At 44.1% G+C, this 17,685-nt stretch overlaps 2 protein-coding genes across 2 annotated transcripts; one reads left to right on the top strand and one right to left on the bottom strand.

The window, feature by feature from the left end:
• The first annotated feature begins 4,086 nt into the window (after positions 1-4,086).
• Positions 4,087-9,114, top strand: LOC146193281 (uncharacterized). Its single transcript, XM_084602639.1, has 4 exons — positions 4,087-4,632; positions 4,692-4,799; positions 4,884-4,955; positions 5,647-9,114. The coding sequence occupies exons 1-4, from the start codon at positions 4,329-4,331 to the stop codon at positions 6,759-6,761; spliced, it is 1,599 nt and encodes a 532-aa protein (XP_084458765.1). The 5' UTR covers positions 4,087-4,328; the 3' UTR covers positions 6,762-9,114.
• A 4,020-nt stretch (positions 9,115-13,134) lies between these two features.
• LOC146193280 (uncharacterized) lies at positions 13,135-15,942 on the bottom strand. Its single transcript, XM_084602638.1, has 2 exons — positions 15,814-15,942; positions 13,135-14,657 (listed from the first exon to the last, which is right to left on the bottom strand). Exons 1-2 carry the CDS (start codon positions 15,832-15,834, stop codon positions 13,224-13,226), a joined length of 1,455 nt encoding a protein of 484 aa, XP_084458764.1. The 5' UTR covers positions 15,835-15,942; the 3' UTR covers positions 13,135-13,223.
• Positions 15,943-17,685: the final 1,743 nt, after the last annotated feature.

The following is a 17,685-nucleotide window of genomic DNA, read 5'->3' as shown; positions in this document are numbered from 1 at the left end:
CTTTCGCATAATGAATAAAGCAGAAGTAGACGGGTTTCTGGAACTCTCTTGCTTTTTCCCTGATCCAGCGAAAGTTGGCAATTTGGTCTCTAGTTCCTCTGCCCTTGCGAAACCCAGCTTGCACGTCCGGAAGATCCCGATCCACATACTGCTTCAGCCTACCTTGGAGGATTTCCAACATCACTTTTCTAGCATGCGAAATAAGCGCGATCGTGCGGTAGTTGGAACAATCTTTGGCACTGCCTTTTTTTGGAATGGGAATGCAAACTGACCTCCTCCAATCCTGTGGCCACTGCAGGGTTGTCCAAATATTCTGACATAATATATGCAGAATGTTAACAGCGTCATGGTTGAGGTTTTGAAGCAACTCAGCTGGAATGCCATCAATTCCGCTAGCTTTGTTCTTAGCAAGGTTGGCTAAGGCCCATTGAACTTCACTCTTCAGGATGCCCGGCTCGAGATCAGTAATCACAACCGTCTTATGTTGGGTTTGCACATTCGGGTTCTTCTTGTACAGTTCTTCTGTGTATTCCTGCCACCTCTTATTTATCAATGAGGCTTCATTGAGGTCCTTGCCTCGTTTGTCCTCTATCACGCCCAGCTTAGCACAGAAGCTTCCTTTGATATCTTTGATCGTCTTATACAGAGCTCTTGTGTTCCTTAATTGGCTGTTGTCCTCAAATGCTTCGCAGTGTATGTTCAGGAAGGCATTCTTATCTCTCCTTGCTATTTTCTGAAAATCCGCATTGAGAACCTTGTATTTTTCTCTTTTCCCCATAACGTTTGCCATCCTCCTTTCCTCAGCTATTTGCGAAGCCTCTTCAGATAACCAGTTTGCTTTCTTGCATTTCTTTTGCTTTGGAACTACCTTAGTAGCAACTTCTTGTATTATATTACGAACATCAGTGCACATCTCTTCGGGCTCTCTGTCTTCTAGATCTAATTCTTGAAATCGATTCCTCACTTCCACAGCATATTCTAATGGAATTTGGTCCAGATCATAGCTGAATGGCCTTCTAGTTTTATGCGTTTTCCTCAATCGAAGCTTAATTTTGGCAACAAGAAGCTGATTATCGGTGCCACAATCGACCCCAGGCCTTGTTTTTACTGCTTGTATTGCGCTTCTCCATGTCTGCCGGCAAAGAATATAATCGATCTGATTCCTGTACAGACCGTACGGTGAAGTCCATGTGTACAGGCGCCTCTTGTGCTGTTGAAAATGAGTATTCGCTATGGTCAGGTTGTTTTCTTGACAAAACTCTACTAGCCTGTGCCCAGCTTCATTTGGCTCGCCAAGACCGAACTTGCCTATAATTCCGGTTATTTCTTCACTCCCAACCTTAGTATTCCAGTTTCCTATAAGAAAAATAACGTCTCATGAATGGGTGCGGTCTAAAAGGCATTGTAGGTCCGCATAAAATCTCTCAACGTCAGCTTCTTCAGCAGTAGTGGTCGGTGCATAGACTTGGATAACTGTTATGTTGAAAGGATGACCTTGGTTCCGAAGTGAAATCATTCGGTCGTTTTGGGGGTTGTACCCTAGCACTGCTTTGCCCATTCTTCTGTTTACTGCGAGAGCGACCCCATTCCTTCTCTTGGATTCGTGCCCACAATAAAAGACATAATGGTCGCCGGATTTAAATTCTCCCATTCCGGTCCACTTGAGCTCGCTGATACCCAAGATATCAATGTCCAATCTGTCCATTTTTCGCTTGACGACATCCAGTTTACCTTGCGTCATAGACCTTACATTCCATGTTGCTATGTGATATATCTCCTTGCAACATAGGACTTTCCGGTCGCTTCCCGACACATCCACAACTGAGCGTCCTTTTGGCTTTAGCCCAGCCGCTTAATTCGTGCTGGAGGTACTAGGAATCGCCCTTTGTTCATCCCCAGTAACATGTGGGACGCCTTCCAACCTAGGGGCTCATCTTCCTGTGCCATATCTTTAATGGTATTGTGACTGGCCATAGGGTTTTCTTGGCAGGAAATACTGGAGTGGGTTGCCATTACCTTCTCCAGTGAATCACATTTTGTCAGAACTCTCTGCCGTGACCTGTCTATCTTGAGTGGCCCTACACAGCAGAGCTCACGACTTCATCGAGTTTCGCAAGCCCCTCCGCCACGATAAGGCAGTGATCCATGAAGGAGAAGAAGAGTTTAGCTCGCCAAACAGGATATTTTACTATTGATCATATCCATACCATCAACCAGGTGATAGAAAAATGCTCGGAATATAACCAGCCTTATACATAGCACTCGTTGACTACGAAAAATCATTTCACTCAGCAGAAACCACGGCGATCATACAGGCAATTCTTAATCAGGGTGTAGACGAGCCGTACGTGCAAGTGCTGGAAGATATATATATATATGAGGGTCCACATCAACGATAGTTCTGCATACTGAAACAAAATTCTTATAAATAATGGTGTTAGGCAGGAGACGCAATCTCCCCAGTGCTATTCACAGCTTGCTTAGAAGAATTATTCAGCGACTTGGATATGGAGCAGTTAGGGATAAGTGTAGATGGAGAATACCTAGGTAATCAAAAAGTTGCTGATGACATTGCCGTGCTAAGTAACTCAGGGGCAGAATTCCAAAGAATGATTGATGACCTACACCGAGAAACTAAAAACGTAGACGTGAAACTAATTACGCAGAAGACTAAGGTACTGTTTAATATAATAGGGAAGGAACAGTAGTTTACGCGAAGTGCTGGGAGTAGTCGGCAAATATATCTATTTAGGACAGGTAGTAACCGCAGATCTGGACCATGAAAGGAAAATGACAAGGAGATTCAGAGTGGGATGGAGCGCATTTGGCAAGCACTGCCAGATAATGACTAGCAGCTTACCGGTATTGCTCAAGAGAAAAGTATACAACAGTTGAATCTTGTACTTACCTATGGGGCTGAAACATGGAATCTAACAAAGAGGGTTCTACTTACATTAAAGACAATGCAGAGGGGAATGGAAATAAAAATGATAGGAATAACGTTAAGAGATAGGGAACGTGCAGTGTGGGTCAGAAAATCACTCAAGTCACAGCCATTCTGATGAAAATCGAGAAGAAATGGGCATGGGCAGGACATGTAGCGCCAAGAAAGAATAACCGACGGTCGCTTAGGGTAACAAACTGGATCCCAAGTGAAAGAAAGCGTAGCAGAGGGTGACAGCAAATTATATGGGCGGATGAGGTTAACAAAGTCGCAGGGATGAAGTGGATGTATCTCGCACAGGACCGGGTTTATTGGAGGAATATGGGAGAGGCCTTCGCCCTACAGCGGCTACAGTCAGGCTGCTGCTGACCATGATCCCTACTGCAGAAATTCAATAAACGTTACATATTTATCGTGACCTGTTCCCGGACAGTGAACTGCACGATAAACAGGCAAGTCATGTATCAAAGCACCTGCTCTTTTCGATCGTTTGGTCGACACGTCAGGTAAACCCACAACGTATACCGAGTTCCGTGATTTAGTGGTGGCTGCAGTTTTTAAAGAGCAGCCATAACCGTTTGGCGACGTTACTTCGGAAATGCCAGTGTAACGTTTTGTTGAGATACGTTAAGGAGGAGACTATTTAGAGCGCAAAAAACCTGCTTCCACTAAAGTATTCAGGGGCATTTTGACTCACTAAAGTGCTTCAAGGCGGGAACCTTATCTGCCGCGCTGCTTAGGCTTTGAATGCGAGACCGATTGTGGTTGACTAGAATTGTGACAGATACTGCGACTTTTCTTTGCTGTCAACCAATTTTAAACGGCATTGATGCCTGCTATACTCTCTATTTCTATATATACTCTGTGGTGCGCGTTCGAGGAAGCACCAAATGAACGCACTGCACGGGCGCCTGGATCGAATGCCCTGCGGTGTCAGCTTCGTATAGGCGTGAATCTCCTGGTGATTTTATCACCAGTCATGACATCATGACCAGATGGGACGGCATTATCGTTTCCGCTTATTAAACATGGTCGGATGTGACGTCAAGATGACGCCACATTTGGTCATGACGTCATTGCTGATAATGTCAATATTTGACAGCTATGGACGTCTTGGAACGTGTACCAATGCACCATTTCGGAAATCGCAGCGCCGCGAAAAAACCTAGCGGGCGCGCGACGCATTATGGGAAAAGTGAGCGAACGCCGACCGACCGCCCGTCTTTCCTGCCTCCTGCGTTCGCATAGCTGCGGTGTGTGTGTGTACGTGCTTCGATTGCTTTAAGATTTCGTGTATTTTTTGGTGGTGGGCGGTTGCAGGTGCGTTATATAAAGTGTTACGTGCCTGTGGGTTACTTAGTGGCCGCTGCCACTACTGCGCGCGATGTCGTCGAAGTGCCGAGGCGGTGGTCAGACTTGTTGTGTGCCTGGCTGCGACAACAACACGCTGAAAGACAAGAACGTTTCATTTCACGCGTTCCCTGCAAATGAAAAAGAAAAAAAGGAGTGGGTGAGAAGAATCAACCGCCAGGGAAGTGCTGGTCGCTTCTCTTTGTGGCAACCTTCTAAGCACCACCGGATCTGCGGAGCTCACTTCAACGCAAGTGGACGCCGTGGCTATATGGACCGGTTGCCGACAATTTTCCCTCATAAAGTCATCAGTCAACTATCTCCTTCCTTTAATACCGGTAAATATATATATTCAGGCGGTTATCGCATATTATCATTACTGCCAAATCTCTTCCAGTCGCGAAACGCAAGAAGACGAGCTCCCAAACTGCCTCTGCCAGCCCTGTGCTCGTCCTGAACGAGTTGGAGATCGGCTACGTAGTTGACGTGCCCCAATGCGATCAACGTAAGAGACGCTTTAACTGTGCCATCTTTTTTCTGAGGCTTCGATTTTGTGTGTTCGCATTTTCATCAAAGCGTTTGTACGCAGAGAGCGACGTAGTTTCCCAGGAGCCCACCCAGCTGACCTTCGGTGCACCGGCTTCGTCTCGCACGGAAACAGGTTAGTGATGGTTCAAAATTCTCACTTTCTCCATTCCACTATGAAAACTTATTTTTCGCATTTAACGGACCCCTATCGCGCCCACTCATTGTGAGGTCCACGGGTGCTGTGGCGACCGGTATATTAATAAATGGACCAAACTTTTTTCCCGCGAAGCCAGTTTTTCGCAAGCTTTTGCAGCTAGCCATGGGAAGTCTACATGTTATGAGTTGCATAACCTCATGTATTCTGTGACATGTCATCAGTGATTTGTACCGTGCATGTGTTATTACTTCAGCGAGTTTTCTGATAAACGCGGTACCTCTTCCACCAGTGCACGCATTGTGAAACTTACCCATTTCATTTCTTTCACCGCGACATTATTCCCTTCACCACAGCTTGTAAAAATGACACAAAAGTCAGGCTATCCAAATGCATATACAGTGTAGATTTGGCTGATGTGCTGGGTGCATGAAACCTATGGTTCCATGCTGGTTGGTAAGCTGCTTGCACAGGTGGATCAGTGGAGTGAAAGAGAGTTGGGCTCTATGGCTTTGTCATCCTAGTTCTTTGTTGTCTGTATATCAGTGTAAGCTGAGAGCAAGGGTTCAGAACACACATTGTGGGCTGAAGTGACTATTTCAAGCCCTGAAATCTGTATTAAAGCACGGCCTAACTGTTCGCAAATCAATAAACAGTTTTTATTTTCTAGGTGCCGAGCATTCATACTCCATGGGGCCTCCAGACACAGCATCTGCTGCCGCACTAAGGAAAGTCAACCACCTTCTCGAAGTATGTGGAAAACTGGAGCATGAAAATAACTTGCTTCGAAAAGAGAAATCTGTGCTCCAGAAAACGGTTGAGGATCTGGAGGCTCAGTTGCACCATGTGAAAGTTGAGGCGCTTAAAGAGAAGCTAAAAACAAAAAACCTTGTCTCAAAAGTTCACGGTTTTGTTTCAGATCAAAAGCGACTAGTGTTTTATACAGGGTTTAACTCCTTTGAAAAATTTGATGCGTTTCTGGAACATGTTGAAGGCATGTACCAGACACTGAAAACAGGTGCTGGCAGGCCACCAGCACTGAAAATGAAAGAACAGGTCATTGCAGTGCTTTGCAGGCTCCGGGTTGGGTTACTGGAGCAGGATTTGGCATATCGCCTGAAAGTGTCTGTGTCAACCGTGAGTGCAATGTTCACATTTTGGGTAAATTTTTTGTTTGAAATGTTAATCCAGATACCAATGTGGCCATCCCGTAACACAGTGGACATGTTCATGCCAGACAATTTTAAAGAATTGTACCCATCGACACGCATTGTACTGGACTGCACAGAAATTTTTATCGAGAACCCGTCTGATTACAGTACGCAAAGCGACACTTTCAGCTCGTACAAAGGACACAACACTGCAAAAGGACTCATTGGCATCACTCCAAACGGCTTCGTTTCTTTCGTGTCAAATCTTGCACCTGGGAGACTTTCCGATCGAGAAATCACGAGACACAGTGGCCTCTATGAGTTGCTCGAGGAAGGGGACAGCGTAATGGCGGATAGAGGATTCCTCATTGAAGATGACCTCCGTCAGCTTGGAGTCGAATTAAACATGCCACCTATGTTGAATGGCCGCTCGCAGTTGTCACTGGCAGATGAGATAGCAACACGGCAGATAGCGAGTTTGCGAATTCATGTTGAGCGTGTCATCAGGGAAGTTAAAAACTTCAGAATACTCCGTGCTGTCTTTCCTAATGTTATGGCAGAGAAGCTGAACAAGATATGGAAAATTTGTTGTTATCTCAATAATTTCATGCATGAGCCCATTCTAAACCGATGAGCGATGGTAGTGTTCTTAATGTTTTGTATGTTATGCATGATCTACTGTAATGCAGGGGTGCTCAAACTCTTTAGCCTTCTCATTTGAAGACCAAATCATTTCGCTAAAATGCAGTCGGCTTCTAACATGTTTCATTTGTGTTCTGGCCAGCTTTGGTCACGGAGCCTGTCTTGAAAATATTTGTTTTATGGGGGATTAACGTCCGAAAGCGACTCAGGCTATGAGAGACGCCGTAGTGAAGGGCTCAGGAAATTTCGATCACCTGAGGTTCTTTAACGTGCACTGACATCGCACTGTACACTGGCCTCTAAAATTTTGCCTCCATCGAAATTCGACCGCTGCGGCTGAGGCTTGAAAAGGTGCTGGCCGACATATGTAAAAGGGGTATGCAAGCTGCGCAGCACATGAACAAGTACTTAAATTCTGTTATGACTGACTGTATAGTGAGATAGCTGTAAGCAGCTACAGCATTAGTCCCAAAATAACTGGCTAAAGTGGATGAAGACATGCATGAACATAGGTGCTTGGGGATTCTAGGAACTGTTCCAAGAACCCCTAGAGTTCCCCAAAATGCAGTTTGAGAATCCCTGCTGCAGTGCAAGGCATCGAACTTGCACTGAATTACACTATTTCATGTACAGCAGACTAGAGGAGCCTTTCTTTCTCTGCTGAAGTAAATCTGAAGTCAATGTACAGGCTATATAGAGCTGCAACGCCTTATTTCTCTGTCGGTGTTGTGCAAATGATTTGAGCATAGATTGTGGCAGTACTATATCCAAGTCATGACTGGAAACGAAATCACCAGTCTCATTGCTGATCTACACAGACAAGATGGAAAGTTGGTGTTTGCAGCCATTGTCTTTTCTACGACAGATTGTCTTTCCTAACTTTTTGGAATGAAATCTGTAAAGTGAATTTCACTTTGTCATTTTTACATGTGTTAGTGATGTACTCATTTTAAAAAAAAGTGATATGTATTGTATATATGTGTACTGTATATGTAAAAAATTTGTACATGTATGCGAGTATTTCATGGCACTGAAATTTGAAAGCTTTATTACCAACTCTCATGTAATGTCTTGCATGGAATCCTTCAGAAAGAACTTATATCAGCTACAATACCCGAGATGCGACAGATTTGAGCTTGTCGTCAAAGAAGTGCGAGCTCAGTGCTACTCGAAACTTGTGCATTAACCCCTCAAAGCAGAGATTAAGTATGCTGAATCTGCACCTTGGGCACTGTCTATGACGGCACATTGATTTACTGTAAAGCATAAGCCTTCATTGGTTCACTTCACATATGTTACAAGTCGTACCGAGTGCAAGAGTATCTACAATACGGACAACACACTTGTCACTTTGCAAAGATTTTGCTTGCAACTTTCATTGCGGTTTCCTTACAGAGACCAATGTGAAGTATGTAGCTGCCCATGTGCTTGTGACTGTAGCTGTGTTCCTAGTGACTGGAAGGTGGGCAAGGTGGTTCCCCTGCACAAGTCTGGGGACAAACATTCTCCTAATAACTACCGACCCATTTCACTTACTAGCATCCCATGTAAGATCATGGAACATGTCATCTGCTCTCATCTCGCCAATTTTCTTGAATCAAATTCGTTCTTCAGTCATTCCCACCACGGGTTTCGTAAAACATTCTCATGCGAGACTCAGCTTCTATGCTTGTCACAAGACCTTCATTTCATTCTTGACCGGGGTTCCATAGCAGGCTGTATATTCCTCGATTTCTCCAAAGCTTTCGATAAAGTTTCTCACCAATTACTACTTTTCAAATTAAGTAACCTCAAACTCGACCCTAGCATCGTTTCGTGGCTTGAGTCTTTCCTCACTAACCGTTCTCAATACGTGACAGCAAATAAATGGAACTCTCGTTCCTCTCCAGTGGGCGCAGGCATTCCCCAGGGCTCCGTACCAGGGCCCCTACTTTTTCTAATTTATATTAATGATTTGCCTAACACCATTGCTTCTTCTGTGTGTCTCTTTGCTGACGATTGTGTAATTTACCGTGAAATTAACAGTGACTCTGACATTTCTGTTCTTCAGTCTGATATTAACCAAGTTTCAGAGTGGTGTAAATTATGGCACATGAAGCTTAACATTAACAAGTGCAAACATATGCGTATTTCTCGTCGTAACAATGAAGTAGCTAATTACAACCTCAATAATACTCCTCTTGAAACTGTGTCTTCGTATAGATACCTTGGTGTGCACATAACTTCTAATCTTTCTTGGAATCTGCATGTGGAATCTATTACTAACAATGCTAACCGCATGTTGGGGTACCTGCGCCGAAACTTTAACCTTTCTTTTAGTTCAATAAAACTGCTTCTTTATAAAACCCTTGTTCGTCCCCTGGCCTTGCATCTCTAGAATCTGAAATCGAATCTGTTCAAAACCGCGCGTCACGTTTTATACTTTCCAACTATAACCGTAACTCCAGTGTTACCGTTATGAAAACAACATTATCATTGCCACCGCTTTCACTACGCAGAAATATTTCCCGCTTATGTCTATTTCACAAAATCTATTACCACAATCCTGCCCTTAAGAGCCGGCTACTAACTACCCCCACATATGTTTCAGGTCGCATTGATCATCTTCACAAAGTAGGTGTTCCGTCATGTCGTACTAAACACACCTCTTGTTCTTTCGTTCCAAACACTTCTGTCAGTTGGAACCACCTTCCTAGGCACATTGCTGATATTACGGACCCAAATTCTTTTAAGACTGCCGTATGTAATCTATATTTATAAATGGTAGTCAAATGTTTTTGTTCGTTTTCGGTGACATTGTTGACTGTCGGAAATGATTTTTTTTTGTCTCACCTGCTTTTCTCTTTTTTTTTCCGCCAATACTTTTTTTTTTTTTGATCACTTTTCGCCGTGTTATTGTTTCTCCTATGATGCTTTATGCTGCACTGTACCCTGTACCAATGTATCTTTCCCACTCCCCTCTTTAATGCCTTCGGGCCCTGAGGGTATATGAATAAATAAATAAATAAATAAAAGGCTTTCTTACAAAGAAAGGCTCTTGTATTGCACAGCTCACTTAAACATCTTGTGCCAATATATTTTAAGAGCATAACACAAAAGCATGCTAAGCAATGCATCTCTATGTATAAGCACGTTGCAGAAAAATTTTTTTAATACAGTCTTGTTCAAACATAAGTGTAACGAAATAAATAACTTCAATTATCAAAATCTCAAGCAACTCCGTTGGTGTGAAAAAATGAACAAAACATTGCAATGCGTGACATTATGCAAGAGGTATTTGTGTTCTTAACAATTAGTAGTTAGGCTTTCCTACTAGCCTCACTACGGTGCTGAGCTCTGGTTTGGTTTGAGAGGTTATTGGGTTATGCCATGATCATTCTTTTTGGTGCTTTGAATTCCCTACAATTAGATGGTGGGTCAATGAAATTGGTTCAAAAGTGTAGTGGAGTCCATTAATCACAGAAGAGGATGCACAGCTAAATGACAGTTTGGAGAACAAGAGTGCATGCATCTTCCAGGATACTGCTTCCATTTTGAATGTAAAATTTTAGATGCAGCACCTACCGAGCACTCGCTTGTAATTTGGCTACTTTTATGCGCACATGGGAGTTTTTTTCCTACCTATTACGTTTAAAAAACAAAATGTTGCTTTGAATCAAGAATATATAGTATGTAATGTGGCAGTCTTACAAAATACAATAACAAAAAAGAAGTACGCAAAACTGTCTTGACGCCTTAAGTGCAGAAATGAAGAAAGCCAAGCAACCAATATGAGCATATAAACTGTGCACCTCCCAAAGAACGTATTTCTGCAAGGAAGAAAGAAGGACTTTCATATGTTTCTGAAGTGCTGGTTCCAAATGAGCAATAATGATGAAGCAAAAACAAACTGTTAAATTAATGATCTCAATACACTCATTTTGCATCGAATGAAGTGCTGGTTCCAAATGAGCAATAATGATGAAGCAAAAACAAACTGTTAAATTAATGATCTCAATACACTCATTTTGCATCGAAGCATATACATCAGCTTGCAAGTACATAGTAAAACCTTGCACAAGAATTACCTTTCTTACGGCAACAAGTCATCCTAAAAAGTACAAATACTACGCCAGACACAAAATCAAAATGTTCACAGATTTCGCTTGCACAGCAATGATTGCAGTACACAAGCAAGAACTTGCACACAACTCTCAATCACAGCTACACAGCAAGTAGACATACTGAACCTGTGTATGCCAACTAGCAACTAACCGCCGCATTTGCAAATTCTTCTTTGATTTTATATAGAAGATGAAAGTAACCATGAGAAAACATGGTGTGAACAGAATTAAACATCATATTTCAAATATAAATGACTATCATCAAGTCGGTAGTTTGCCCAAATTAACCACACGCGAACCTGCTAGACAGCAACACATCAATCAGTGCGTGTGTCCTGACATCCAGAAAGTGTAGCAGGAAGGATTTAACATGGAGGCACATGAACTTCATAGGATCAGGTAGCAGAACCTATACAGAGTCACACTCATGAATTCTAGCTCGTACAAATGACAAGAAAAAAAGCGTCGGGGACACCAAAACAAATGAAGCATGGGACGACTCGCACCAAAACGCAGACAGACAAGATGCGTCTACCTCCACAGTAGAGGGGCACATTGTTTGGCAGTGGTTTTGACACTCGCATTTCTAGACGTTAAATCCAAAGCCTCGACAGCTTTCCCTTCTTTCTATTTAGGTTTTCAGTACAAGGGGAGAAGGATGCCGCCAATAGAAAGTAACAAAAAAAAAAGGTAAAGGAAGCACAGGGTCAGTGTAAACATGGTTCAGCAGTCCAAATCTCAGTCCTCCTTTCTTTAGACACAGCAGCACACAAAGTGAGAAACGATTTTTACATTCCATACTTCCGCTATGGGCACACAGTTGTCAAGGGCTCCAGACCAGATGAAACCATGTGAAGCCTATTATCACGCACAAAACTTTTTACATACAAGCATTTCTGCACCTTGCCTTGATCAAGATGTATCAAAGCGCCTGTGTACCAAATCAATTGATCTGTCTTCAGCAGAAGGACCCCACTTCTTCCGAATCAAAGTGGCCGATCTGTTCATTAGAAGTTGCCGTTTTGTCTTTATTAGGCATGACACGAGACCACCAAGGAATGTCATCTCCGTCCGCAAAGAGTTAAGCATCCACCACGATGGCTCTGCGACTATGGAATTTGGCTGCTTGACCCAATGTCATGGGATGAAATCACAGACATGAAAGTCCCATTTTGGTGGAGGCAAAATATAATGTGCACATTAAAAATCCACGATGGTCAAAGCTGTTTGGGAGCCCTCCATCCCCATGTCCCTCGTTGCCTACAGAATGTTAAACCAGAAAAACGTAGGCTCGACTCAAAACATAGCAATGATGTGTGTCGAACCAAATCAGCTTTCACAATGTGATGACTGGATGAAGTAAAAAATAGAGCATTTAGAATTTAACTCACTACTACTTGAAGGCATTTCAGACAATGCTGAGTTCAGCTTCTCCTTACCCTTACAAGTGAGGTTGATAAAACAATTACCAAACTGTCAAGCTACAAGAGAAAATTGCGTGCAGTGAAAATGAATTAAATTCCAGATGTCGCATGAAACCTTGGCAAAACAGATGGAGAAGCTACAACGACTGTAAGGAAGGTGCGTGATGTTGCTACGCAGTGGCTACATTCTTTTCTTAGGAGTTTACCCGACAGACCAACAGACTTAATGAGCATTGATACCAAGACAAAACAGATGAACACAAACCTTAACCTCATCAGGCTGCACAGTGTTTCTCCTTCATCAAACCTGACTTTCAACTTTAAAGGTCGCACTGCTCCTATTGGCTAAACCTAAGCGCTTTCTTTTTATTACAAAATTATCGATGAGGAGTGATGCTCTGGTATTCAAAACACATTTGAAATGTGAAAATGCTCCTTCATAGTAAGGTTAGGTTAGCAAATGGAGGTGGGAAAATCAAGTGGCAGGAAACGACAGTGGACAAGGAATCCAAAAAATACCTTTCCTCTGTCTGCCAAGAGAGCACGACTTTCTTATCGACAAGCAACACGAGAAAAAAAGTTGGTTCAAAAAAAAAAATTCAGGCAAAGGACAAGGGAAAAATCACAAGGAAGGTAGCCGACAAATGTAGAGACAGGAACTTGGAGGACAAGGCAGCAAGACGTGTGGTGCTTGACATTTACTTTTTACACACAGATTAGTGGCACACACATTTAAATGGGTTGTAGCACAACGTGCACATCGCCATAACGATATTACGCAGAAAAACACTTTCTTCATGGAAAAAAATGCAGTACAAGATATTTAAGAAACAAATATACATAAGTATGAACACATGCCAAAGCATGTTACGAGTCCGAGCATCTTTGTCCTGCAGACCAATGTAACATAAAATAAGTCATTGAAATTCACACACAAGCACAGTGCTCTTGGTAGTTCTTGTGACATTCCAGGAGACGTGGCAGCATTTTGGAAATCCAAAGCGAGCTGTCAAAAGTGATCCTCTGAAGAGTGCAGTCTGTGCCATTATCAACCACAAAATCACACCAGGAGAGTCCAGTCAAAGCCATTTGCTCCTGGACCTGGTAAAAGTACTTGTGCGTTGGTTTAAGAACTCCATTCTTCAGGTAGGGTGCCGTATTCACAGCATTTTCTAATTCCTCACCCCGTTCCTTGGCAGCTGAGAGGGTCTTAACTTCAAGGAGACCAAAATCTCCTCCCTGCTCTACAACACGGTCAGGCGTTGCACCAAGAACAGGGACACCAGGGTTGACGCACAACCCACAACAGTAAATCCTAACTGGGACCTTTTTCTTGTCTATGTAACGCTGCACGGCTGCATCTTCATTCCTTAAACCATCAGCCATGTATTTGGTCTGCATCTGGCTAGACCCGAACAACCTCTTAAAAAACTTCTCATCAGCTGGCTTCTTCCGTGACACCACATCTCCAAAGTGTGAAGCAGTCAGGCGCTTGGATCTCTCGAAGCTCCATGTTGTAGAGCCGCTCTGCATCCTAGTCGCTTGCTCAAGGGCCCATGAGTCTTCTAAAGTAAGCTCACAGGAGCCGAACGTGTACCCAGCTGGCACATGCTCAACCCACAGGGCTTGCACCGGCAACCTGATTGGCATCTGGCTGAGAGCCTCCTCCTGACGTGTTCTTTTCACTTGTACGGGCTGAAAGTGGTTGTCCTCCAGCGTCTTGCATAGCATGGCGTTTGGAATATTTTTCTGTGTCTGATACATTCTCTTAATATGGTCTTCTGTTACTGTCAGAGAAACTGTGGTTTCTTGAGTTGCATACCTGCCAGCTTTCATTGGCATATGTTTCACAAAACGCAGTTTTGAGAACTCGCGTGTGTGCACGTTGGCCTTCTTTGCCCCAGTACCCCATGCTCTGGGTTTGTCTGTACACGACTGTGTGTCTTGCACGTAGGCTGCCCCAGAGCGCTTCAGGTCTAATACAAACCATAGAATTGCTACTACATGTTTACAAACACCTGCAGCTCCAGCCCGGCAGTTGCAGGTTCCTTCGTCCACAGTTCCATTTGACGAGAGCACAGCAGCAGTGTTATATAATTTTGCCAAAGAGAATGATGCCTCCACTGTTGCTTTAAGAAAAGTGGATCTGTCAGCCTTGCAAATAAGAACATTGTGCACCTTCTCTGCTTTGAACATCCTGTATCCGCTTACAGTATGCTTCTGAGCACCACGTGAATTCTGATGTGCCAAGATTCCTTGCTCTGAGAACCCATCTGGAACGTCTTTTAACTGTTTTGTCCATGGCCCTTTCGGTAGCCTTGCTTGGAGAGGAAGTGCATTATGAATGGCTTGCAGTGGTACCTGCAACATGGGTATAAGCAAGTGTCAAAATGTTTTCTTTGGCACTCCACATATAAACAGAGCATGGAAGCATACACAGCTGATCATGGCATCACCAATGCGATCTTGAAATAAAGTATTCATTCATTGTGTCTTGGTTACTTGTGGCAAGCATGCTTGAAAAGCAACGCTGAACCCATTTCATTTACTACGCGCGGTCGTGAAGAATGTTGCACAAGGACGGCCTCGGTAAACCACCAGCTAACTAAAACTCCGAGGCCGCCCAAGTACAAGGTACTGGCGCGTCCATGTTTTTCACGTTAGCAAAATATCCGCCGCAGTTTTTTTCGACCGCGTTCGCGTTACTTGTAGCCACCGAGGCACGTTCATATTTTGGCTGCGCCTATCTGCACTCCACGGTAGTAACAAATGGACACCGCGACCGAGATAGTACGAGCCGTCAAACTCGTTGAATATGGCACAGACAGCAACTACTATTTGTATCGCAAAAATATGCTCAGCTACACATAATGTAACAGTGCTTGTTGGTTCTGCTTCGCACTTGCTGCGTGCTATTCGAACAACACTATAGGCAAGAAAATGCGCTCGCACAAGCTAAGCACCAACTCAACTACTACTTTCTTCCAAGATGTACTCATTGAACGAATGCGCTGTCCGTTTCTTTCGACGATATACTTGTTTCAGACTCGTCCGTAGACTAAATAGCACGCTATAACCAAAAGATTGAATGGGCAGTGCGCGATAACGACGTATTTTGCTAAAATATAGCGCGTACATTCTCACAAGACTATGTCGCACTGTTGCAACAAACATGAATGCGTACGCTACGTACTACGCCTGCCGCCGGGACAGCCGCAGAAACTTTGAAGGTTCGCGACGGGCGACCAGTAAATAAATGCACTGTTAGCGCGCGCTTACCAGCAAAACACGCCTGCTAGCCGTAGGATCGCGCTCGTGCCTTCTGAAGCATAGCTAAAACTATACACTGGCACATGTGCGCGCTTCACGAGCGCTCACGTGCGAAAATACTCGCTTCGCGCTCGTAGCGTCGGCTGCAAAACCACAAAAAAAGTTGTACGGCAATGCAAAGATCACTTGCGCGGCGCAAGCATGCTACAAAAGCATTGCTAGCATCCCAAAAAAAAGTTTTGTTTACCTGCTTTTGCGCGACGTCCATGTCGAACCACTCCTGCGCCGGATCCTGCCCGGCAAGCCACGCTCACAATTCCCAGCCTGCTTTGCGGCGGTCGCGTAGGGGGCGCGCGCAACTTTCCGAAATGGTCCATTGCTATTAGTTAGTGATAGTTAACCCTGACTTGCACTTTCTGAGTACTAGTTAACGTCTGGTCACTGTTAGTAAAGCACCCATTAACTGGTGATGGTTAGTAATAGTTACGATCACCTCCCAATGCATTGGTTCCTATGGCATCTGCTTAACTATTTTTGATTAGTCGTGAATTATCTAAATTATCTTGAAAGTGCCTTAAATCATGTTCCGATGTTATTGAACTGCTATTGGCTGATCTATTGAATGGTGTTTGGCATATGCCCATATAAGGCATGCACCCAAAGCGCACTTATTTGCGGTCGACGTTATGAGGCATTAAAGAATTTCGCCTTAATACTCGCATTTGATAGACACCTCCAGACAGAAAGATGTGGGCACTAAAACACGTTGCAAGTTAAGTCCCTCAAGATCATTGTTTCCGCAGGCCAGGGCTATGTAAGCCATGGGTTCAAAAGGGCAGCTTCACCATCGAGGAAAATGGAATGGTTGAAAAGTTCCAGGCATGCTCAAGCAGATATTTCGGAAGCTGTTTCAGAAGAATATCAAGAAATAAAATAGGTGCATATTTATCTGCTCCTGCGCGTAAAGCGACCCAAGTATCATAAAGTGGGCTATAACCTGGGGGCCCGCGTTGGGCCTGTGGGACCAGCCCATACGGCTCCCATGTGGGATTTGCAACACGTACCTAGAGGGGATCCACGTAGTCTGCCCAATTTTGCCGCAATCGGTCCCAGTCTATATCCGTGTGGGCAGCCCAGATCACGCCGCCCATATTCAGACCAGATAGCCGAATGAGGGCCAAATACCAGAATCCCTAATGAGTGCTATGTTTGTACACACTGCGCCGCCCCATTTAACAACGTTTTATTTTTATGTCGAATATTCTCTCCAGTACCCGAATTGTACTGGCGCAGGCTTGGAAAAATTTGGAGGTAGTTCAGTACATACTCGTAATGCGAAACAGTTGCTGCTACATATTTTATGCCAATACTGTATAATTAACGCAGGTTTTAGAGTAAAGATAGGCAGTCTTTATTTATGGCATGGGTATGCTTAGGATAGTCATGTGAAACCTCCAGACTAGACAATTAGCGGCCGGTATAACATAAATTCCATCAACAAAATGGTGCTTTCAAGATAGGTGGAGACGTGTCAGAGCGGTAAGCTCGTTTACGGCTAATATGAGGCCTACTGCGGCGTTCCATGGGCAGCAGCAATTAGGCCTATCTTATTTTTACCCGCTAGCCCGTCTTTTATTTGCCTTGGGCCCACATTTGCATCGGGCCTGCCCTTCAGGTCCCCGCAAGATAACTTTAGAGCCGGAGCGAGAAGGAGCATTTTCCAGCCCCGCTACAGGCCATGCGGAAATTGTCCATGGTTTTCTCGGCAGATCAGCAATTTTCTGCATGCATCCCACATTTCCGTCTGACCTTCCCTCGACTCCCCCTCAAGGGCCCCATGTTTGCAATGCGCGGGAATACCGTTATGTAGCCCCGCTTCGGCACATGCAGGACCTATTGGGCTTCTGAGTGGCAGCCCAATTTAGACAAGCCCAGGCTTTTTCTGAACAAAGCCAAAATTGCTTTGCATAGGCCCTAAAATTCCCCCAGCGAAGGAATAGATGTGAAATTATGTACTCAGCTCTTTCCACACCTATATGATGTCCAGATGGATAAAGCAGGGGCAATCCCAATTAGGCCTTGCCCGCTTGATCCCTAAAGGGGGCCCTCGTGGGTGTTA

This window comes from Amblyomma maculatum, chromosome 4, assembly GCF_055883805.1.
Source record: "Amblyomma maculatum isolate TAMU_Amacu chromosome 4, ASM5588380v1, whole genome shotgun sequence".
Taxonomy (NCBI): Eukaryota; Metazoa; Arthropoda; class Arachnida; order Ixodida; family Ixodidae; genus Amblyomma; species Amblyomma maculatum.
Note: the sequence above shows the minus strand (reverse complement) of the source record. Positions and strands in the feature narration are given on the sequence as shown.

Coding starts and splice junctions, on each gene's coding strand:
- LOC146193281 (XM_084602639.1), top strand. CDS start 4,329: ATGTCGTCGAAGTGCCGAGGCGGTGGTCAGACTTGTTGTGTGCCTGGC. Junction 4,633..4,691: donor ATCTCCTTCCTTTAATACCG/GTAAATATATAT, acceptor AATCTCTTCCAG/TCGCGAAACGCAAGAAGACG. Junction 4,956..5,646: donor TTCGTCTCGCACGGAAACAG/GTTAGTGATGGT, acceptor TTTATTTTCTAG/GTGCCGAGCATTCATACTCC.
- LOC146193280 (XM_084602638.1), bottom strand. CDS start 15,834: ATGGACGTCGCGCAAAAGCAG. Junction 14,658..15,813: donor TGGACGTCGCGCAAAAGCAG/GTAAACAAAACT, acceptor CCCATGTTGCAG/GTACCACTGCAAGCCATTCA.